General features: G+C 44.0%; 3 protein-coding genes across 3 annotated transcripts; 1 reads left to right on the top strand and 2 right to left on the bottom strand.

Moving 5' to 3' along the window:
- Window positions 1-585: 585 nt before the first annotated feature.
- LOC146656732 (transmembrane protein 127) lies at window positions 586-3,235 on the bottom strand. The gene is made up of 3 exons (XM_085424500.1): window positions 2,492-3,235; window positions 2,229-2,393; window positions 586-2,135 (listed from the first exon to the last, which is right to left on the bottom strand). The coding sequence occupies exons 1-3, from the start codon at window positions 2,727-2,729 to the stop codon at window positions 1,825-1,827; spliced, it is 714 nt and encodes a 237-aa protein (XP_085280626.1). The 5' UTR covers window positions 2,730-3,235; the 3' UTR covers window positions 586-1,824.
- A 406-nt stretch (window positions 3,236-3,641) lies between these two features.
- On the top strand, window positions 3,642-6,365 carry LOC146656731 (putative cytosolic iron-sulfur protein assembly protein ciao1-A). Its single transcript, XM_085424499.1, has 7 exons — window positions 3,642-4,056; window positions 4,165-4,313; window positions 4,406-4,517; window positions 4,606-4,694; window positions 4,789-4,990; window positions 5,079-5,145; window positions 5,920-6,365. The coding sequence occupies exons 1-7, from the start codon at window positions 3,918-3,920 to the stop codon at window positions 6,152-6,154; spliced, it is 993 nt and encodes a 330-aa protein (XP_085280625.1). The 5' UTR covers window positions 3,642-3,917; the 3' UTR covers window positions 6,155-6,365.
- Window positions 6,350-20,236, bottom strand: LOC146656730 (U5 small nuclear ribonucleoprotein 200 kDa helicase). The gene is made up of 44 exons (XM_085424497.1): window positions 19,959-20,236; window positions 19,577-19,740; window positions 18,515-18,686; window positions 18,233-18,425; window positions 18,081-18,136; window positions 17,901-17,999; window positions 17,640-17,792; window positions 17,450-17,549; window positions 17,226-17,362; window positions 17,068-17,145; window positions 16,776-16,949; window positions 16,506-16,643; window positions 16,265-16,420; window positions 16,003-16,173; window positions 15,723-15,916; window positions 15,497-15,620; window positions 14,548-14,697; window positions 14,205-14,447; window positions 13,922-14,110; window positions 13,630-13,827; window positions 13,386-13,538; window positions 13,222-13,302; window positions 12,975-13,058; window positions 12,721-12,827; window positions 12,519-12,637; window positions 12,276-12,430; window positions 11,884-12,073; window positions 11,620-11,793; window positions 11,331-11,491; window positions 10,989-11,216; window positions 10,650-10,841; window positions 10,348-10,526; window positions 10,093-10,244; window positions 9,863-9,971; window positions 9,644-9,752; window positions 9,376-9,565; window positions 9,125-9,289; window positions 8,899-9,020; window positions 8,656-8,799; window positions 7,750-7,926; window positions 7,501-7,661; window positions 7,304-7,385; window positions 7,118-7,210; window positions 6,350-7,036 (listed from the first exon to the last, which is right to left on the bottom strand). The coding sequence occupies exons 1-44, from the start codon at window positions 20,001-20,003 to the stop codon at window positions 6,887-6,889; spliced, it is 6,411 nt and encodes a 2,136-aa protein (XP_085280623.1). The 5' UTR covers window positions 20,004-20,236; the 3' UTR covers window positions 6,350-6,886.
- Window positions 20,237-23,012: the final 2,776 nt, after the last annotated feature.

The raw sequence follows: 23,012 nt of genomic DNA, 5'->3' as shown, positions 1-23,012 counted from the left end.
GACTGTTTATTGATCACATTGTGCATCCAGGAAAAGCCTTGCAGTCTTTGCCAGTAAGACTTTTTTTCTTTTTGCAGCAAAAAGATCCTGGGTTCAAGTCCCCCGGTCGGATTGGGCTTTTCTATGGGGTTTCTCTGTTCTTGGTAGGGTGAATGGTGATTCAGAATCACTCATTTGTGTGAATGTGATTGGCTTTCTGTCTTTTTGTGTTAGCCCTACAACAGACTTGCGACACGTCTTAGACGTACCCTGCCTCTCTCTGCTAGGCTCCAGTCTCACTGCGACCCTCAAATGGATAAGTGGTTAAGAAAACGGATGGATCAAGCTTTTAAACTGCTTCATACTTCTGAACTCTTCACAGTAAAAGGCGTACCATACGCCCTCTAAAGTCCATTAGACCTTAAGACTCTTACTCTCTTTAATGCCATGTTGTGTCTACAGTCTCTAGACTACGAGACCAGAAATACCCCAGGCAGACGTGAACGTTAAAGTCACAACACTGTTAGATCAATGCAGATCCTTCAGACTGCATTTGCTGAAATCCCATTAAAACAATGTTAATTCACAGATGACGAGCGAGAGGCAAAAGTATGAGGTTTCCTTTATTATGATCACTTCTTTTTTAAATGTATAAATGATCATTATTTACAAATTGAGGAAGGGAGGGGGGTTATAGTGACAGTTTGAGGGACAAATGCAGAAAATTATGGAATCAACAGAACAATACACAACCAACAAGAATCACAACATCAGTCACAAGTCCAAGCCTCTGTCTGTGGGAGATGTTCTTGTTGAGATTGTGACTCAAAGTTTAAAGTCTTCACACAAATGAACTCATGCACTGGAAATGCATACTGAAACGGTCACATGTGGGAATCACAAAGTGCAAATAATTTTTTTTTTTTTTTTTTTCAAAAGCAAACACAAGAAATATAATGAACAACTTCTGATGCTGTGAGGTGTTTTTTAAACTAAATGTCACCCTTACTGTGAAATAATACAAACATGTTTCTCACTTTCTCTCAATTGCCACACACACTCACTCACTCTCTCTTACACGCGGCGCGAAGACACACACACACACACACACACACACACACACACACACACACACACACACACACCATGATTCGTTTTAAAACACCAAAGACCTGGCTCACAATTTCTGACAGTTTTCTTATGTCAAGTACAGAAGGGAACAACGAAGACTTAACTAGTGAAAAGAAGAACAAAGCAAAAACTACAAAAAGACAGCACAGACAATAAATGAGGTCCAATTTGATATCTTATATAAAATAAAGATGTTCAAAGAATCTCGTCAGTGTATTTCTGCATCTGTAAGGTGTCGGTAAAATGAAATTCACACAAATGGCAAGCACGTCAAACTAAAACCATAACGCAAACAAAGCTCCACTCACATCCGGTCAAAAGCAAAACAACTGCCGACAGCGCTCATTCAACTAAATCCTACAAAAACAATCCAGCTCTGGTTGTTCCATCAATTAATTGTCATGAGCCGTGTTGAGCACTTCCAGCAAGTTTAGTTTTCTTTACATGTAAGAACCAAATCCCTAAAAGCCATTTACATGCAATTCACCAACAACTCCAGTGGTGAAAGTAAGAATTAGCTTCTACATTTCTGTCACCACTAAAGAAAGCTTTCATGCACCCAAGCACCGTCATTCAAGGAACCTGCGCACTGACACGCTGTGTTCACTCAGTATTTTTGCAAAGATATCCATTTGATAAAGAGCGGGGCTTTGCCCATCAAGCTAAGTAGCTGTGCTGAGAGAGAAAGGTGTTAGCAAGGCGAGTCTGGTGGCATTAGGGTGTGTATGCGGGTGGCGGTTGAAATTGATTGGCAATGTCATAATCGGCAGGAAATGTTTCACTGCTGTCCTCCATCTCCGAGAGCAGCTCTAAAGCCTGCTCTTCCTCCTCAGTGGGGTAGTGACGAAGGAGATTTGCAGCTGTGGCGAGGATGGATGCTCCGCCCGCGCCCGCCACCAGGTAGAAGCTGATAGCAAAAGTGACGTATATGAGAGAGCCGTGGTACTTTTTGTGCTGCTGCTGTAGGGACAAGATCAGCTCTGAGGCCCAGTAGCAAAAACCTATGACTGTGGCACACTGCAGCACTGGTGGGAGACAGAAAGAAACGGTTACAAACCATTGAATTTACACATTGTCTGTCTTTTTCTAGACAGCATGAGGGGAAAAAAGATTATTACCTGTGAGAATATGTGCAAAAGCATATCTGCGGGTTATTTTCAGGGCAGGGTGCTTGGGACCAAACACATCCAAGAGAAAAGCAGTCAGACTGCAGAGGATTCCCAGGAAACAAAAGCCAGCGATTACTCTCAGCAGCAAGATGGTCTGCGGGTTCACGCAGTAATCTGATGGGAACAGACGGCCACATCACAGAACATTACACGTGAGCTCTGGGATTAATTGCTACTGTGGGTTTTTAACGGAGCTTGTGTGTGGGCCTCACCATCCAGAAGCTTGGGGTCGATGTATCCCAGGACATCTGACACCCCCAGCTCTTGTCTCGGACAGGTTCCTCCGTGGACGCGGAGCCAAGCCGGCTCAGCCAGAGCTGTACAAAGCGCTGTAATGGACAGAGCTCCGGGAAGAGCCGACACAAGGCTCCGCTCCGGCTGCTTGGGCAACGAGGTGCCCCCTCTCCTCCTTCGGCCTCCAGGGACAGTAGAACCCGGCGGGGCATACATCCTAATCCGATTTCCTCGTCCTCTGTTGTATAGTGTTGCTTTCCCTTTATTGTCAGTGTACCTGACAGCACTGCGCTAGTAACGAGCAAGTAAGCCACAAAACCGACAACCGGTAAAGCTAATTCTGGACTGATGACAGCGGCTCGGCTCCTTTGTTCACTCAGTTTCCAAATTAAAATAGACCATAAAACTAGCTGTTTAATCAAAAGCAGTGCAGGTGTCTGACTGACGGCAACACAATGGACAGATGGCGTTCAGGCCTGCTAGCTCTGTTGTTAGCCTGAAAAGCTAACTTCTCGTAAACGTAAAATTTCGTCAAGTTTTTCTTTGTTACAAAAAATAACTTTAACAGCGACCGACACGACAGTCATACGTCTATAAAGTAATATAGCTAACAACACTAATAAATTAACGATCGATTTGGTACACAAAAAACAAAGACAAAACAAAAGGAAACGTCCGCTGGCTTCCTCGAAAACACTTGACTTCCTTGTTCATACCATTCTTCTTCTTCGCGGTCTCGATAGCTGTGAAAGTCAGTACTCCCACCTACTGGCGACTCCTTCTATGGGAGTGAAAGTCATCATACAATAACAAAATTCTCGTCTTTATTTTATTAAACTCACTCATTGTACATTAACAAAATAAACGTGCTCGCGTGAATAGTTCATAGGAAAGCATAAAAAGAGATGACAAAAAATGTATAGCACAATTAAAAGAAACAAGTCTGACCAAAGTGCTTTGCAAGCTAGGTAAGAACAAACAAGATAAAACCTCAGATCAATAGAATACATACAATAAAATACAACATAAAATAAAGCACCGTAAATTTCACGTAATTGTTTTTTACGTGAAATTTGCCGACGGTAAAAAAAAAAAAAAAAAAAAAGACCACGAAACTGCAACCCACAATGCAGCGCGGGGACTATATAAGCAAAGATGGCGGCATTTTGGTCACCGCTGATGTTGTGAACTTATGCACTTTGTTGTTTGGTGCTAGTTACAGGCTGTGTTTAGCGCAGATACGGCAATTCTTTGTATCCGTGCCCTGGGTGTTGACTGTGGTTTAGGGTTTACGTAGTGCTGCTGCTGCTCTCTGTCTGCTTTTGGTGTTTCGGGCCATTTCCTGTCTCGTTTCTCGGCTAAGTGTCAGTGACAACGACTCGGAAGTATTTCCCCAATTCGACCATGAAGGAGGCTCTGTCCCTGGTTCAGAGGTTGAGCGCACACCCGGACTCCCGCTGCTGGTTCGTCAGCTGGAGCCCCAACGGGACGCTTCTGGCCTCATGTGGGGGCGACAAGACCATCCGGATATGGGGGAAAGAAGGTGAGCTCTCCGTGAACTGAACCACAGACACCCCCAGCCTCAGTCGCATAAGCATTATAGTACAGTAGTTGACATCCTTCACCCCTCTACCTGGCTCTCATTTTTCAGGTGACTCCTGGATATGTAAGAACGTGTTGCAGGATGGACACCAGCGTACTGTGAGGAAAGTGGCTTGGTCTCCATGTGGGAATTATCTGGCCTCTGCCAGCTTTGATGCTACCACTTGCATCTGGAAAAAGAAGAACGATGACTTTGAGGTCAGATGACAGGTCTCCTGTTCAGTGTGTTAAATGGCATGCCTTAGAAATGCTGCATCTCTGCAGATTGTTACCCACGCTTTGTCTCCTAGAGTTTGACTGTGCTGGAAGGACACGAAAACGAGGTCAAGTGCGTGGCGTGGGCCCCTTCAGGGAATCTTCTAGCCACATGTAGCCGAGACAAGAGCGTCTGGGTTTGGGAAGGTTTGTGTTAAAGAGCGCCTAAATTGCACATACTGATCTGCACCATTGCCTGTTTCTAAACTTGACCATGTCTCTTCCTGCTCTGCAGTGGATGAAGAAGACGAGTATGAATGTGTTACAGTTGTGAACTCTCACACGCAAGATGTCAAGCACGTTGTCTGGCACCCGACCCAGGAGGTAGGTCTCATTCGGATCTGTCCACATGAATGTTTTTTTTTCCATCTCCTGTTGTAACACCACGTGACCCTGCACTCACCGTGTGATTGTACAGCTCCTGGCCTCAGCCAGCTATGACAACAACATTTGCCTTTACAAAGAAGAGGATGATGACTGGGAGTGCCGGGCCACCTTACAGGGACACACGTCCACAGTGTGGAGTTTGTGTTTTGATGCAGATGGTCAGAGGCTGGCTTCGTGCAGCGATGACCGCACTGTGAAGATCTGGAGAGAGTATCCAGCTGAAAGTGGACAGGGTGAGTCAGCATTAGTTTTATCATAAATCAATGTGGTAATAAAAATATCGACAGTAATGTGTATGTTTTTTCTGGTCTCCTGTTTAAGATTTGTCGTGGAAGTGTGTTTGCACTCTGTCTGGGTACCATGGACGAGCGGTGTATGATGTCTCCTGGTAAGACAAATTTGTAATAGACTCTTGTAGGAATGCTTCAGTCAATCATTAAAGGTGCAATCAGTCATTGTTTGAAGTCATTTAATGGAAAAAAAATCCCCATTGTGCTGATAAATATACATTTATTAGTGTGTAATTACATCTTCCAACGAATTGATGCATTCTCATAAACTTCTAAACTAGATATATAGTATGCTAAAGGACGGGGCATTCATGTGGTGTGGAGGCAATTTGTGTTTTCACCTTCAGACTAAAGATATAAAGGATCATACATGTTTTATAACCTTTCACAAACGCGGGCTACCAGCAGATGGGTGCAATAAGACAAAAATTAGCACACATCTCACCTGACAATCAGCAGCATACCCAGATAAGAAAAAGACTTGGATGGATCCAACTTTTGCTATCTGTGTACAGTAGCTACAGATTAATGGCAGTTTTTGAGGCAAAAACTGTAGTTAGGATTATGCACTTGAATTGGTGGGTGTAAGAAAACAGAATTCAGCTGAATGTGTTCTTGAATTTACTGACCTTTAGTCTGGTCGTCACATTTAAGATCAACTTGCGATAGCAACGGGGTAATTGTTCCACAACTTGTAATTTCTCCATAACAATGCAGTATGGTTACATTTGAGGAATATATGTTGCTCTGTGTCCAGAAATTATGCGCAAACATAAAGTGGAGGTTAATTGATCACCAGAAATCCCAAAGATGTGGTCTCCATGTGCATTTGTCATTGTTAGACGTCACAGTGAACCCAAATCTTTCTGCAGGTGTCGGCTGACTGGCGCTTTAGCAACTGCCTCTGGTGATGACGCAGTGCGAGTTTTCAAGGAGGATGAGACGGCCAATCCCGAGGAGCCGGTATTCTCACTGGCTGCTCAGGTGGCCAGAGCTCACAACCAAGATGTTAACTGTGTGTCCTGGAACCCAAAGGAGGCGGGATTCCTGGCTTCGTGCAGCGATAACGGAGAAATCGCCATTTGGAAGTTCCAAGAAGAGGAATGAACATCCCTGGAGTGCATAGTTGTGTGTTAAATTGGGAACTTTCTGCGGCATTCACCACAGATCATTATTTTATAGCTCATCAGGATTCTGCTTGACATCAGCGCTCATCTGTGTCCATGCTGAGAATACTGCTTCATGTGCTTTGAGTAGCAGCGCCACTGAGAATTAATAGAAATAACATGTTTAACTATAAAATAAAGTGAAAAATGTTTCCTCTCCTTTTTATTGCAAAAGCATTTCAGACAGCACATCATAGTAAAACACTTCAACCAGTCCAAGGATTAAATTTCATAATAAAATGATTTCAATCCAAAATATAACCGGACAGTTGTTTTTAAACACCCTACCTGGTTTAAGGATGCACCATCCCCAGGATTTATGTGTTTCTTTAATCCACAATGGCCAATTACATTTTTGTCAGATCCCAAAACTGACACAAAAGTACAAAGTGTTAAACTTCTTATACTGAAAACAGACTGGGGCTTGGGTAGCCATGTATCTGTACTACATGTGGACAAACAGATCCTGTACACTATATTCTTGGACTGGCATCATTTAGAGGACTTAACTAAGAAGCAACTGAAAACAAACATTATTTTCACAAGAGCAGAGATGGTAATGGCAGAGTCAAAGTAAAGAAATGTCAATCAGGTTGGATATCTACAGCAAAAAAAGAAAACTACTGATCCCAATCTATCAGAGAACCGCTGAAGAAAATAATCAAGTCTCTGATTAGTCCGAGTCGCTGTCTCCATCACTGTCAGCCTCCTTTACATCTATGCTGAACTTGTACTCCTGGTCACAGCCCATATATGCGTCACTCATGAAGTACAAGGTGTAGTTGTGGATGCCCATCGCTGGGGCAACAAAGTCCAGCTTGACCTGCGGTGGAGGGACATAAACTAAGTGAGGCCTCTGGTGGTTAAAACATAATTTCTGGCTATTACAAGATGACTCACTGACCTTTGCTTTCTGCTGAAGAGTCAGCCTCTTGATAGAGATCAGGCTGTTAGACTTGGGGTCTCCGATCACCACCCACCAGCCCTCCTCACGTTTCTATAACAATGACAAGTATTTCCACAAGAGTTGGTCATTAAGGTGAAAATTAAAGAAATATATACGTCATGAAGATGTTTGAAAAGTACTAACCTGGGGAAAGAGCGGTGCAATGACTGGACCCGTTACCTCCTCCTCTCTCTCCAGCTGAACCTGAACCAGAACTGGACTGCCACTGTGAATAAATATGGAAAGAGATCAATTTCCCACCCATCTGTGCAATTTTGTAATGTAATTTTTCATTTCCAGGAAACGCAGCGAAAAGTGCTGCTGCCAGACTGTACACGTACCTCTTGACACTGTCCTTCTCTGCCACTTCGTACGACAGCTCGATGTTGGGGTAGCGGTTACAGAAGCGAGCCACGTCGGCCATCTGGGCATCCGAGAGCTGCAGCAACGCGCTTCTGTCTTCATCCTCCATTTCCATTATGTCAAAGATGCTCTCCACTCCCTTATGAGCAAAGGAAACGGAAGCACGTTCAATCAGCATGAGATTCATCTACACTAAAGTGAGTCAGACTTTCCTAGGATCATTTTACCTTTTCTGTGCAGCGCTTGATGTGCTCTGAGGTGAAGAATGGCAGCTGTTTGAGGTACGAGTCCTTGGACCACATGGCCTGAGTGACCATCTGAGCCAGCTCCATAGCAGCCAGTGCAGGACTCAGCCAACCGTTGCTGGACAGCACATCAACGCACGCCTGAATCAGTCGGACAGCCTACAAAAAAGACAACACACACACACATATTCTTTAAGTGTACAAATATACCTTCCAATATAAAGCATCTTGAGGCGACTGCTGTTGTGATTTGGCGTTTATGTAAGTAAAATTGAAATGAATTAAAACTGAATTTCACTCACGGCACTCACTTTGGGAATCACTGATTTACAGTGATCTCATGATCTAACCCACTCCCTATGGGATCATTCTAAAGTCTTTTTGGGCCTTTGTCATATATTTCAGTCAAATCCAAAATTAACAAATTTACCTGTCTAATTTTTAAATGCTTTCTAAAATCTATTACAGCAATGTTTTGGTGTAAGCCCTTGAAATGTGAATCTGAACAGGGTACAAGCCGTCTTTTGTTCATGTGATAAGAAGGCTCATCCTACAGTAAGAGGACTCCTCACCTCCATCACATGTACAGTGGATTTAGGACATCATGTATGTTTTACAACTGTTTTACTAAAACATCAGCCTAACTGTTTTTTGAAACCTGGCAGCAATTTCTTTCCTATGTATCAAATATGGAAGCTTGCTCATTTCCTTGTTTGTTTGTTGTCTTTTTGGATGTGTGTAACTGGTCTGGCGATTTTGTTCATTCTTTTTAAGACACATTTTGTTTATATGTGTGCTTTTTGTGCAAGTAATAGCTTGTTCAAAAACATATAGATGGATAAAAATCCAGAAACATAACTGTTAGGCTTTACAGAGAAAAAACTGGACCTTGCTGAGGATCTCCTCGGTGTCTGACTGGAGCTCAGCGCTCAGCTGCATCCTGGAGAGATGGGCTTGCAGCAGCAGGTTAGTCTTCACGTGGGGGTCATTGAACTTCGGGTTGTTCAGCTTGTGGGGCACTTTCTGTGCAAGCTGAAATGCAAAGAGCACATAAAAGTGTGTTATTTCATCTTGGTGTCTTTTTGCAGATGTGTTAATGCTGCTCTCTTTGAGTCTCGTCACTTTCTTTACCTGTCGGAGAAGTGCATCCTCGTGGTGTCTGATGGGAATGTTCTTATACTCGGCAGCATTGGAGATGATCTCAATTAAGCCGCGGATCTTTGTCTTGGCGTTCAGTGACATGCTGAAGAGCTCTGTACGACACAAGAGCAAAGCACCACAGTTAGGCTTGAGTTGAACACATACGTGAAGGAATGATGACACAAATACAAAAAATCCAGGAAGTGCAAGCACAAACCGATGGTGGTGTAGTTGATGTAATAGTAGGCAGCAATCATGCCCAAATTGAGTGGTGCTACATCCAGCTCATCCTCGATGCTGATGCACTTGGACTGCTCCAGGTCGTGTAATGTGTTCTCCACCAGCTCAGACAGGTGGTCAGACAGGTGGCGATGTGACATGCCTGTCAGGAGGACAGAAGCCACAGCTCAACATGGTCCCAACATCCGAAGTATAAGTCGGTTATTCCCTTTGAAGGACGGGACTCACCTTGCAGGTTGTAGTAGTTGGGGTTCTGGGTCATACGGCGGTAAAGGAATGTCCATGTCAGGTAGTCGACAGCATCCTGCTTGTTCTCTATTGTCTTGGTGACGATCTCAGCATTGAAATGGTCGTGGAGACAATGATCCAAGTGAGACTCCACCGGCAGCGGCTCGTACAGGAACTTCTTGAAGAAATCCTATCAAGAAAAAACAAAGTGGTTTGTTCTGTTGTACAGTCATTGTTTCAAAGCCAGAAGTGACTGAGGTCTGTCTACCTTCTTAGAGCCTTGACACATGATTACACAGCGCCCCTCATCATCCAGCATTGGCCTGTTTGCCTTGCCCACCATCTGGAGGACATCATATATGGGATAATCCACATATCTGATAGAAGAAAGCAAAAAGTCAATATCACCAGCAGAGTACATACTAACCTTCATTAAATATGTTTCATATAACAAAAAAAAAGCCAGTATAAACAGAAGATGCCTTACGCGTGAATTTTGCCATTGTAGTACTGGGTGTCCATGACGATGACAAGGTGTGCTGAGATGTTGATGCCCCAGCACAGTGAACGAGAGGACACGACGACCTGAACAGCACCTGTCAAAGCAGAAGAAGAGAAGGAAAAAATGAATAAAAAATTAGTCTCAATTTTGTTTTTTCCCCTTTTCTAAAAACCACCTACCTGTCCAGCACAAAGTGCAGCAGAAGTGAGTCATACCTGAGTTGAAGAGCTGCTCCACTATTCTGCGTTCAGTTGCAGAGAGGCCCTCGTGCAAGTATCCCACGCCGTTGGCCAGAGTCTCTTTCAGAGTAGAATCATTTATTTTCTCCAGGAATGGAGCCAGGTCTTTCTCAGCACAATGCAGGAACCTGCAGAGACAGACATTTACTCTTTGACCACAGTGTGAAGATGTGATGCTGGCATCATTTCCATGAATTTGTCTAAGGTGAAAATCTCGACGTGCTGACTGACCTCTGAGGAACCACATCAGCAGCACAGAAAGTGAGAATGTCAATCGCTGTGAGGCGAGTCTGCCTGCGGGATGGGACGAAAACCACGGCTGGCTTCGAGGGAGAGTGCTTCATGATGGCGTGATAGACCGGCTTCGCCATGGACAGCAGGCGAGTCTGAGTATGACTCACATTGAAACCCTAGAAAAACAGTAAAAGATTGACAGCCAATCAGAAACCTGACAGGTACTTTCTTGGCTGTGAGCACTGATCAATTTAAGAAATACATTTCTCTTTTTGTTGACTAACATGCTGTTTACAGACCTGGATGTGCAGCTCCAGAGGCACGGGTCTGACATTGGGATGGAAGTTGAATGTGGCTGTGGTGCTGCAGCCCAGCCAGTGGGCCACATCTTTGGCGTTGGACAAAGATGAGCTGAGGGCCACGATACGGATGGGACGCTCAATCTGGGAAGAGATGTATCTCATCCTGGAGCAGATGACCTCCAACACAGGCTGATGACAAGAAACAAAATCCATTAACACAACACACACACACACACACACACACACACACACACACACACACACACACACACACACACACACACACACACACACACACACACACACACGCAGCAGCAAGTAGTATTCTGTTCTTACTCCATTTTCGCCTCCGATAAGGTGCGTCTCATCCACAATGAAAAGGCTGACGTTCTGGACGTTCTTCCTCTGCTTCCAACGACGAGACAGGATGTCCCATTTATCAGGGGTACTGATAATAATGTCACCTTTTCCCAGGAGCTTCAGATCAGTACTAGTCTCTCCTGTCAGCAACACAACTTTCTTGTCCAGGATGTCCTGGAACTTCTGGTGCCAGTCAATAAACACCTGAGACAAGGATAACCACACTCATGTCAGTTTTAGATCTAACAGAATCAAGCTGGAAGAAAAACAGTTTGCCAGTTTTCATAGGTGCGCTCCAAAATCTAATTTAATTCAGACCTGTTCAGCCAGTGCTTCCATTGGGGTGATGTAGACACAGCGACCTTCTGCATTGTGCAGCAGCATTCTCAGAATGGCAAACTCTGCACAGATGGTCTTTCCACTGCCGGTGGGAGCTCCCACAAACACGTTATCATCACTGTTGTACACAGCATTGAAGACTGCGGGAGTAAAAGTAAAAAAAAATGAGTGAAGAAAATTTTGTGAAAACAGACCACTGTTCCTAACGGGGAAGCAACTTTTAAATGACGATGAAATTGGATTAAGGAGAACAGCATGTAGTCTCTACCTTGTGTCTGAATGGGGTTGAAGAAGGGGAACTTGTTCTGGTAGAGCGCCTCAAAGGCAGAGTTCCTGAGGGCAGTGACAGGAAGAGGCTGCAGGTCCAGCAGTTCAGTGGGTGGGGGGTACTTCTCTGGTAGGATAAGGTGACGGAAAGATACTGGGAGTTGAGTCTCGCAGGCTTGGGGAAAAACAAAAGAAACAAACATGAATTAAAATGCTGACATGATTGTGATGTGAAGCTATGACACTTTTTAATCAAAGCACTTACACAGCCAGCGGTCTGAGACCACACGGATGAAGTACTGCGGTGGAAGAGGCTCGAACACCGGGACAAAGAAAGTCACAAGATGCTCGTCCTGGGCGTACTTGGCTTTGAGGAGGAAATACTCATGGTGGAGGATGACCTCACTGTCCACGTCCTCAACAAGGATCCAGAAAGCCTCAGACGACCCGTGAATCTAAACAGGAAAACGAAAGTAAGTCAGGAGTATAGAAAAAAGAGAGTTCAGTGTGTTCTCTGGGCTGATCATTTTTTTCAGGGATTAAGGGTGCAGTCAACATACTGGGACCAATACCCTGATTTTGCCCCCCCCCCCTCGGAGTACAACAGTATTGGAAAAACTGTCTGATTAGCATCCCATTATAGATCTAAGTCCTGACCTTGTCATCCCACTGGAAGTCGGGTGTGACTGTAAGCTCCACTTTGAGTGTGGAGCGAGTGATGGGCTGCACATGAACGGCCAAGTCCAGCTTGGGGAACTGGTGGACATATTTGTGAATAGTCTTCCCCATCTTTGGCATTCGGATCAGTTCACCTAGAAACCAAACATCCAGGAGGTTTTTAATTACTCTCCAGGCTGAGGAAAAAATTCAGAAACCGTAACACAGAGGAAGGAAACTCACCAATCTCGTTGTGGTTCAGGTCGTAGAGTCGCTCAAATGGGAAGTTTTTCTTCTCAATCTTCTTGATCACTTCCTCTGGCAGCTTCTTGAACTGACGCAGAGGAGACATGGACTGCCACCTGCACAGAGGACAGAGTATCAGATGCCTGTAGCTTTGACCAAGCAAAGGCAGTGTTAATCTAGGAGTGAAGAAAGAGCTTACATTCTCTTATCGATCATCTTGCAGAGATTCAAGGTCTTGTCTGTGAGCTGAGCCCAGCCTCTGCTTAGCACAATCTCAAATATGGCCCGCATCAATCGCCCAGCACTCTGCAGGAAGAATATACAAGGAAATTTCTATGAATTATATCAAGCCTGGGACTTTTCCTTCAAGCTAAAATGAAATAAAAATTTTAAATAAGCATATAGGGAAACATGGAAAAGTAAATCAATAACGGAAGTACGCCGGTTCTGTACCTGTGTTACATACACCATATCAGCCATGAGAGCAAAGCCTTCGAGCTTCAGCTGAGAGATGTATGCCTGGAGCAGCACGTTGATCTGAAATGAGAACACAAAGCACACGAAATATTATTTACTGCAATTTGCAAACCACTCCAAATGTTAAGTAATGTTTCTCTTTATAAAAGCACAGTGTGCATTTTCTGGAAACCAAGCAGATCATATTTTGCGTTTCATAAACACCATCACTGGTTGTCTTTACCTTCGCACTGGGCTCCTCAATGCTTTCCTTCACAGGGATAGGAACTCTTTCCAGTAACTTTTGAAGCTCCAGTTTTTCTTCCTACAAGATAAAGCTGTATGTTGCTTTTCTTCATTTTAGATCTAATATTTAAACCATCGTTGCTGTGTGGGGGGTCAGCATACCTCTCTCACTGTGATGTTCCTGAACTCTGAGGACAGTGAGAACACTCGGAAGAGTTCGATTTCGCTGAGCGTCGGTTTCAGCAGCTGGTTGTAGGTTTGGATTGAGTCGTGGGTGATGTAGAAGTGACTGGCAATGCGGCCCAGGTCTGTAACCTTTGGGTGAAGAGACAAAAAAGTGAAGCTTCTAATCAGTATATCTACAACCAAGAATAAAACGACCAACACTCAGCTGAGATGTGCATACCTGGAAGCTGCCGGTCCTCTTGTCATATTTGATGAGACTGTTCTTGTCCAGGATGTTGGCTGCTGTGTGCACCAAGTCCATCCTGCGCCTCTCCAGCAGGGGGTCTGTACTCCGGTCGTCGTGAGAAACACCATACAGGGTGGGGTTGCGAAGCATGCGCACATAGAGATACGTGTAGCCAAGCCAGTTCACAGCATCCTAATAACAAATTTGAGAAATTGAAACTTAAAGCAATGAGGAAAATTAGATCCTTCTGTCTTAAATAGCTACATGTAAATTTCAGGACACTCACCTTTACATTCTGCACATTTCCCAGTACTATCTCTGCATTGAGCATGTCAGCCAGCTTGCCCACCATCTGACTCTCAATGGGCAGCTGCTGGTTCAGCAGGGACAGATAATACTGCAGCTCTCCGTGAGACGTGATCAGGATTCCCTCTCCTTTGGTGTCATACTGAGGACGGCCAGCTCGACCAAGCATCTGGAATCAAACACATTTTCGATAAATAGAGTTAGTGAAGCTGCAAACTAAAGCAGCCGTTACTATGTTTGATAACAAGAAAGGATGGGCTGACCTGTAAAATGTCCAGGGCACCCAGTTCAGTCCATCTGCCTTTCTCTGGGCTGTACACTTGGGTCCCTTTGATGATGACAGTATGTGCAGGCAGATTGACACCCCAAGCCAAAGTAGCTGTAGACACCAGAACCTGGATATGTCGATCGGCAAACAAATCCTCCACCAGCGTACGGTCAACTCTGGTCATACCAGCGTGGTGGATTGCAAAGCCGTATGGGAGCAAATCCTTCAGCTCTAGGTTCTGCATAAGAAGGTTAAATTTAGCACTCAGTTCTGGTATTAAAAGCATTTACCACACAAGAGTTTTAAAAAAACGTTTCCAGTTAATGACATTTGCTCACCTTGCACTGCTCCGCCTCAGTTCTCAACACTTCAGTAGATGCAGAACCCTCTCGGAGGAAAAGACCCAGAGTGTCCTTCTCCAGGCACATGTCCCTTATGGCCCTGGCAGTTTTCCCTGTCTCCTTCCTGGAATGGACAAACACTAGAACCTGATGGGAGGAAAAAAGTAAGGCTTTCAGATTTGGTAACGCAGTGCTGTAGATTTTTTAGAGAAACAACACTGAAGTAAGAAGTTGCATTCAAAACCTGTGAGTTCCCTGTGTGTAAACACACAAGAGCACCTACACACTGGAAAGGTCTGTGTGGACACAGGGCTGAAAGGAGGCCCGGGTTTAGAGGGACCTCGACCCTCCACCTCTGGGAGCCAGAGAGGAGAGTTACAGAGAGTAGTAACCTGCAGGTTTATCTATGGAAATCTACTTCCTCTTGATATTTTGTTGGGCTTCACCTCTTTCCTTTATCTTGATATACTGATCACTTAACAGTGAGTGAACTGTCGCTTTTTAGGGCAGACGTAAAATGCATGTATATGGAAACATGAGTGTGGGATCAATTTATAACATAAGCCACATAGTAACAACAATGAAAGCAGCACAATGTCAAATGTCTTGTTTTTCACTGGAGGGCAAAAATGATAAAAAACAAAAACAGGAGTTGTGGTTTTCTTGCAGAAGAGGTTTATACGATAGAGGCGAAGTGCAGACTGTGACTGAGAAGACAGTGTTAGGAGTCCCCGGTTTCAAAAATCTAAGTTTGTGCTTATCCAGCAAAAATAAATAAATGAATAGGAAAAAAATAAAGAGGTGTCTAATTAAAATGAGGTCAGTAGCATTTACAAAGCTCAGTTGGCAGTAAAACATATTTTAACAGACACATCTGAGATGACGCTTGGCTAATTCAGGTCACCGAATTATATCACTTTGGAAGAACAAGTCAAACAGGACTCACTTGGTTCTTTCCAGCATGCTCCATTATCTTTTCATAGACAATCTCATTCATGATCTGGAAACGCTTGATGGCCTTCTTCTCGGTGATACCAACATAAGTCTGCTCCAGGGGCACGGGACGGAAACTACAGAGAAAAGCGGTACAGTAATAAGCAATAAGGAAGAGAAAACAAACAGCTGTTCATAGAAATCATCATAAAAACTTTTTTTTTGCTTAAGCACCACACCTGTTGTCAAAGTAGAAGAGCCCTTTGGCAGGATCGACACGCAGGCAGGTAGCCACGTCTTCATAGTTTGGCAGTGTGGCGCTGAGGCCCAGCAGACGCACATCCTCCTGGGTCAGCTCCACGTTGCGGATGGTCCTCGCCACCAAAGATTCCAGCACAGGTCCACGGTCATCGTGCAGCAGATGGATTTCATCCTGAACACCCACATTAAATTGTTCATCATTAAAAGTCAAGTCAACTAGCACATTTGCTCTTTTTAGTGACAAAACTGTTCACTTACTATGATAATGAGGCGCACTAGCTGGGTGTAGGTACGTTCACCACCTTTACGAGTGATGATGTCCCATTTCTCTGGAGTGCAGACAATGATCTGAGTGGCATTAATCTCCTCTTTACAGAGCTGGTGGTCTCCCGTCAGCTCGGACACTATGATGCCATAACTTGCCAAACGCTGGGAAAAGGATGGAAAAGGTTTTCAGATTTGTGCTCCCTGATGATGGTCAAGTATGCAAAGAAAGCCGCACAGGACAGACAAGGCTCACCTTACTAAAACTTCCCACCATCTCCTGTACTAGAGAGCGCATGGGGGCTATGTAGATGATTTTGAAGTCGTCCACATTAATTGTTCCATCAATGTTGATGTGCTTTCCAATTTCTCTCAGCATTGCCATCAGGGCGACATTGGTCTTACCGGCTCCCTGTGTGCACAACACAAACTCATTAGACAAAATCCAGCTGGGGCAAAGTACTGACACACTTTTGGCTTTAACAAAGCGTGCTCACCGTTGGAGCACAGACTAGCAGGTTCTCATCTGTCTCCATGGTGGTCTTGAACAGCTTGCTCTGAATGCGATTCAGGGTTTTAAAGCCTTCAAATCCAGCCTGGGCATACTTGGGCAACTTCTCAATGGGAACAAGTACCTGATGACACAAAAACAGTGCTGACTGTAGGATCCTAACACAGTTATATGCTACTTATTACTATTATTTTTCCTCAGCTGCTGCTCAGTTGGACAATTAAAATGCTCCCATGAAGAAACATAACTGACAAACCTCATCTTCAGCAAAGGGTTTAGGTTTGAGGGCAGGTACGTGGACTTCTTCATAGCCCTTGCGCTGTTTACGAAAAGAGCCATCTGGCAGCTGGCAACGCTTGTTGGCCATGAAATGGCTCCCCTGACTGAAAGTCAGGTCGTCAAGGTCTAGCAGCTGTCGAGGGGCCACTGACTGTAGGACAGAAAGGACAATTTTCCTATGCCGTTTAGAAATGTCTAAAAGAAAACTGACAACAAGTAATGTTCCTGACAGGATGATTTGTACTTAATATACTGAAAGTGTTATATACCTCTCCATGGTCTATGTCCATTGCTTCCAAGTCATCAACACGGGACTTCCTCACTCTCTCTCTGCGAGACCGCTCTTCCTAAAGGACACAAAAATAAATAATGTGACAAACTGAGACTCACAAAGAGTTCACATAATCTCACAATCAAGCCTCCTTACTCGAATAATATCCTCCTTCTCCGTCTCTTGCAGCTGGTAGAGAATCTTTGACAGCTCCTGATCAGACTCCATCTTTCCTATGATGCGCTCCTTTTCTGCCTCACTCTGAGCACTTGCCAGCATGGTACAGTACTGGACTGTGTGTCAAGGGGGAAGAGAAAGAAATCAGTACATTTTCAAAGACATTAGCTCTGTAACAGTTTCACTCAACAAAGCAGACTTACTCATGCGACGATGCTGACGCAGGATTTTAATGAAATCAAAGGTGTTGAAGCCGAGCAGCAACACCAGCTGGTTTTCACATTCTCTGTCATCACTGGCGGTCTGTAAAATAAGAGACGAAAGAATGATGTTGACAAATACAAACTTACCTGCTCTAAACAAACAAAAGCACAGGGAACGTCACAAACCTACCTTGAGGATTTCTAAGACCTCATCTGCCTTTTTTTGTGAGACAATGGCGTCATCGTAGAACCGGCTGAGCTGACGCTGGAGCCAAAAGGCGTCGATGTCTCGAGGATGTAAATCTTTCTTCTTCACTGTCATCACGTCACCCGCACCACCGAGCTAAGTGAAAGGTAATTTATTAGTTACTGTGCAGCATAGTTGCAATATCTCACAAAGACTAAATACAAACATGGGCTTAATACAGTAATGCCATTAATGGAAACTTACATTAGCTGAGAGAGTGGAATCCACAGCTGCCTCCACTCCTTCACTGTCTTCATCTGAGTGTTCATCTCGTACCTCGCCATACTGGTCTTCATCAACTTCCTGTATGTTAAGACAGGAAAAGTCAGTGACACAAACTCATCAATGTGCTCAGCTGTAAATCTTAAGAGCCGCAAGCCTCACCTCCTCATCAGATTCAAACTGAACATTGACACCATATGTCTCGTCAATGTTGTCATCTGTGGATAGAAAATACCGCACATAATGAATATTTTTAGGGAAAACTGATGGATCTTGTACAGTTTTCATTTCACAGTTACTTTGAACGTGCTTACCCATATTCTGCAAGTCTTTGTCCCCCCCGTAGTCTGTGATCTTTTTGCCCAGATTGACTAAGACGTGGTAGCGCGTGTCATCAGCAGGTCCGAGAAGCTGCTCTACTTCCCGTCGCCTCTCTTTGTCCCTCATTTTGTCATTCTTGAGCACAGCCAGAACTTCATCAGCTGCTCCACAGAGAATATCACGCGGCTGTAAAAATGTAATGAGATAGTGAGTAAAACACGCAAGATGTAACAGAAACAGAATATTTCAAGAAAGCAGTTGTGGCGTTCGCTGACCTGATCTCCCAAAGCAGCATGGATGAAGCTCAGTAACACTTCATATGTTTCTCTGGTCTCTTTGGTTTTTGGTTTGTACACAATGCCCACCATCTCATCAATGCCTTCAGATAGAAGGGTAAAGCCCTTCATTTTGTTAATGTCGTGTCTGTCTTCATCTCTTTTTCTTCTCCTGGATAAAAATAATAATAATTTTAAAAAAAGATTAACAAAAAAAAAAAAAAGATCATATGTTAACAGCAGAGCCATGTTTGGCCATTTGAGTGGCAAACATCTTCCAAGGCATGTCACATATGTTCACTTTTTCTCTTTTTTCTTGAGAATGGCCTTGAAGACACATCAAACTTGACAGCTATTCTTCCCCATGCTTTTATTTTCAGTTTTTCAAAATTAAGTTGTCACGTGGAACTAATGAAGTGATTTTTAATACCGGATTGTTTTGTTTTGTTTTAAATCAACCAGTTTTGCCTTCAAACTATAGATTCAACAAGTTAAAGCCAATATTTCTCAGAGAGTTGGGGCCACACTGACATGACAGCATCGCACAGTAGCTGCAGATTGGACAACTATACATCATCCATAATGCAAATCTCCTGTTCCTCCACATCCCAGAGGTGCTCTATTGGACTGACATGTTTAAGAAACCAGTTTAAGACTATTTGAGCTTTGTGACATAGTGCGTTATCCTGCTATAAACAGCTGTCAGATTAAGGTACACTGCAATTATAATGGGATACTTAAACAAAAAGATTCCCTACACTATTAGACCATCAGCAGTCTTGCTTTCATGTTGTTTATCCCAAATAATACCATCCATATATGTTGCGCATTCAGAGATGCTTTTCTGCATACTCAGACATGTTCAAAGTCACCCCACCTTTCTTCTTCATTCTGATATGCAGGTTGACTATGCCTTATTGCTTAAATGCTGGCATGTAATTAGCTATTGCACATTTGCATTAATGACAATGGGAAAAGGAACTTCAAAGTGGCCGGTAGTGTATATAAATTATGTATTGCTTTAACTTCACATGAACAATATATGTAGCTGTATGCACTGACTTTTCTCGTCTCTCCTCCAGCCTCTGAGGTTTGGTCCTCTGGGCCTTGTCACCCATCTTGGTCCCCTCCAGCTTCCCGACCAAGGACAGCACCTCACCGGTGGGCTCATCTCTCCGGGTGCGGTCGATCAGAGAGCGATCGGCTTGAAGCACCAAGTTAGAGTTCTAAGAGTTCGGCATAAAAACAGTGTGATTATGAGACACATCAGTCTGCGCTGCAACAGGCTAAAGTAAGTGCTAGTTAGCACTACGGCTAGCTAAACAAGGAGAAATATCAATTAAAAACAGTACAATCCAAACACCTTTCCTGATAACTTTACAGAATATCGACCGCTGCCTGTGATTTTGTTTTTATTTTTTTGTCTCACTCTAAATACACTCACCGCTTTGTACTCGTACTGCAAGCTTCGAGCAGTAACATCCGCCATGGTGCTGGTTTTCCCTCAGGTTTTAGCGCACTTTGTGAAACGGCTAACTGACTGTTATTATCCACAGAGTCGACCTCACTCTGCCTGCTTAAAGAGACGCTGTGAACATGAGTGCACTGATTAAACTTGTAGCATTAGCCAGTTTTTGAAAAGTCCGAGTTTCATACAACAAAATGCGTTTCCCATACGTCACAATAGCACCGCTAACACGAGCGCACAACAAGCCGCGCTCTTCCTCTTCCGCTGTCAAAGGTCAGCGCAGGATCAGCGAGGCAAAGGAGCAGCGCCCCCTGCAGGCTAAGTTTATTTCGTTTCGATGTCCTATTGTTTGGTGTATTCATAGGTATATAAACTTATGTAAACTTGCCAAATCTCCTCTGCTAACAGCTTTCTTTCTTTCTTTCTTTCTTTCTTTCTTTCTTTAGCTTTTTTAGCTTTAGCATCTGGTACCCCAGAATCAGGTGTTGACAGTCAGACGCTGATTAGCACCACCTGTGAGCATGGACCCTGTTACAGCAGTCAGTTTCAGTTGGTGTCTGCTCCAAGCATGGCACATTTGACTGATCTGGATAGGGCCTGTGCCATAGGGCAACTTTAAGCTGGTGTCCTAGTTGTAGCATTATCTGGAGTGAGTTCTTGTACCATCTCCAAATTGAAGGCCAAGTTCCATATAATGGAGGATGTCAGAAACAGGCAAAGAAGTGGGCATCTGAAGAAGACGACGGCACAAGACAATTTTGTTGTAGCACTTAGGAACTGTTGGCGCTATTCTTTAGATTTGCCGTCATGGTTTGCAGGAGAATATGGCCGACAGCACTTTACTCAGAAAATCAGAAGACAGGCAATCTCTGGTCTCATAGTGCTGCCGGGAGGATCCCATGACTGCCCTTCACCATTAGGCCTGTTTGCGCTGATGTCAGCGACACGTGCAGGAATGTTCTGTTCAGCGATGAGTCCAGATTCTGCCAGTGCCACTTCATAGATTTAAAGTCACTGCTATGCTCATTTCTGCAGGATAGCGTAACAGACCTATCATCATAAAGGCAATCATCATAGAGATATTAAGATGAGATTCCGTAACCAGTATATCTCCACAGTCTGGGATCAAACTCCAAGATGACAACCCTTGCCATTATCAGAGATTGCCTCGAGAATTTGGGAGTGGAAAGGATGGAATGGCCTGCCTGCAGTCCTGAGATCAGCCCCATTGAACACTTGTGGGATCAGCTTTGGGTGCTCTCTTCATGCCAAAATGACCAACACAACCACAAATGCCTAACTTGCAACAAATGCTGGTTGAAGAATGAGACACCATCCCACAACAGAGTACATTGTTTGGCACTGGCGGAGATGATTTGGCAAGTTTTTCATGGGTGGAACCCACATGCTCAACTCTGATCCTCAACCCACAAATACATTTTCCTTGCAAATGTGACACCATTTAAGGAGAAATAAACAGGCCTTCTATTGATATAAGACTTATTGCTAAGACTCATTTTAACAACAAAGAGACAAACACACTTTTTGCGCTAACTTCATTATATTGTCTATCATGCTTACATCCTGTAAAACTGGAATCATTTCATAAGAGTCATGTAGTGTTAATACTACTAAAATAATGTCCTTCTCACTATCACTACTAAAACTACTAGTAATTATTATTATTATTACTGCTATTGTGTATCAGATACTGATTTACTATAGTAGACATCTGTACCACCACTTGCACAGTATAGTACTACTTAATGTGATAGCCCATTGATAAATACCATACTACTGTACAGGGAGTGCAGAATTATTAGGCAAATGAGTATTTTGTCTACATCATCCTCTTCATGCATGTTGTCTTACTCCAAGCTGTATTGGCTCGAAAGCCTACTACCAATTAAGCATATTAGGTGATGTGCATCTCTGTAATGAGAAGGGGTGTGGTCTAATGACATCAACACCCTATATCAGGTGTGCATAATTATTAGGCAACGTCCTTTCCTTTGGCAAAATGGGTCAAAAGAAGGACTTGACAGGCTCAGAAAAGTCAAAAATAGTGAGATATCTTGCAGAGGGATGCAGCAGTCTCAAAATTGCAAAGCTTCTGAAGCGTGATCATCGAACAATCAAGCGTTTCATTCAAAATAGTCAACAGGGTCGCAAGAAACGTGTGGAAAAACCAAGGCGCAAAATAACTGCCCATGAACTGAGAAAAGTCAAGCGTGCAGCTGCCAAGATGCCACTTGCCACCAGTTTGGCTATATTTCAGAGCTGCAACATCACTGGAGTGCCCAAAAGCACAAGGTGTGCAATACTCAGAGACATGGCCAAGGTAAGAAAGGCTGAAAGACGACCACCACTGAACAAGACACACAAGCTGAAACGTCAAGACTGTGCCAAGAAATATCTCAAGACTGGTTTTTCTAAGGTTTTATGGACTGATGAAATGAGAGTGAGTCTTGATGGGCCAGATGGATGGGCCCATGGCTGGATTGGTAAAGGGCAGAGAGCTCCAGTCCGACTCAGACGCCAGCAAGGTGGAGGTGGAGTACTGGTTTGGGCTGGTATCATCAAAGATGAGCTTGTGGGGCCTTTTCGGGTTGAGGATGGAGTCAAGCTCAACTCCCAGTCCTACTGCCAGTTTCTGGAAGACACCTTCTTCAAGCAGTGGTACAGGAAGAAGTCTGCATCCTTCAAGAAAAACATGATTTTCATGCAGGACAATGCTCCATCACACGCGTCCAAGTACTCCACAGCGTGGCTGGCAAGAAAGGGTATAAAAGAAGAAAAACTAATGACATGGCCACCTTGTTCACCTGATCTGGACCCCATTGAGAACCTGTGGTCCATCATCAAATGTGAGATTTACAAGGAGGGAAAACAGTACACCTCTCTGAACAGTGTCTGGGAGGCTGTGGTTGCTGCTGCACGCAATGTTGATGGTGAACAGATCCAAACACTGACAGAATCCATGGATGGCAGGCTTTTGAGTGTCCTTGCAAAGAAAGGTGGCTATATTGG

Source organism: Rhamphochromis longiceps, linkage group LG12 (genome assembly GCF_057381845.1).
Source record: "Rhamphochromis longiceps isolate RC_006_pf linkage group LG12, R_longiceps_female_GT1.1, whole genome shotgun sequence".
NCBI classification, from domain to species: Eukaryota; Metazoa; Chordata; class Actinopteri; order Cichliformes; family Cichlidae; genus Rhamphochromis; species Rhamphochromis longiceps.
This window is presented reverse-complemented; position numbering and strand designations above follow the sequence as displayed.

Bases quoted from the DNA above. Each gene is read 5' to 3' on its own strand.
- LOC146656732 (XM_085424500.1), bottom strand. From the start codon at position 2,729: ATGTATGCCCCGCCGGGTTCTACTGTCCCTGGAGGCCGAAGGAGGAGA. The intron at 2,394-2,491 runs GTGAGGCCCACA...TGTTCCCATCAG, and splicing joins CGACCCCAAGCTTCTGGATG to ATTACTGCGTGAACCCGCAG. The intron at 2,136-2,228 runs GTAATAATCTTT...GTCTCCCACCAG, and splicing joins TTTTGCACATATTCTCACAG to TGCTGCAGTGTGCCACAGTC.
- LOC146656731 (XM_085424499.1), top strand. From the start codon at position 3,918: ATGAAGGAGGCTCTGTCCCTGGTTCAGAGGTTGAGCGCACACCCGGAC. The intron at 4,314-4,405 runs GTCAGATGACAG...TTTGTCTCCTAG, and splicing joins AGAAGAACGATGACTTTGAG to AGTTTGACTGTGCTGGAAGG. The intron at 4,695-4,788 runs GTAGGTCTCATT...GTGATTGTACAG, and splicing joins TCTGGCACCCGACCCAGGAG to CTCCTGGCCTCAGCCAGCTA.
- LOC146656730 (XM_085424497.1), bottom strand. From the start codon at position 20,003: ATGGCGGATGTTACTGCTCGAAGCTTGCAGTACGAGTACAAAGCG. The intron at 12,074-12,275 runs GTCAGGACTTAG...TTTCCTGTTTAG, and splicing joins ACTTCCAGTGGGATGACAAG to ATTCACGGGTCGTCTGAGGC. The intron at 8,800-8,898 runs GTAAAGAAAGTG...TTTGCATTTCAG, and splicing joins AGGATGCACTTCTCCGACAG to CTTGCACAGAAAGTGCCCCA.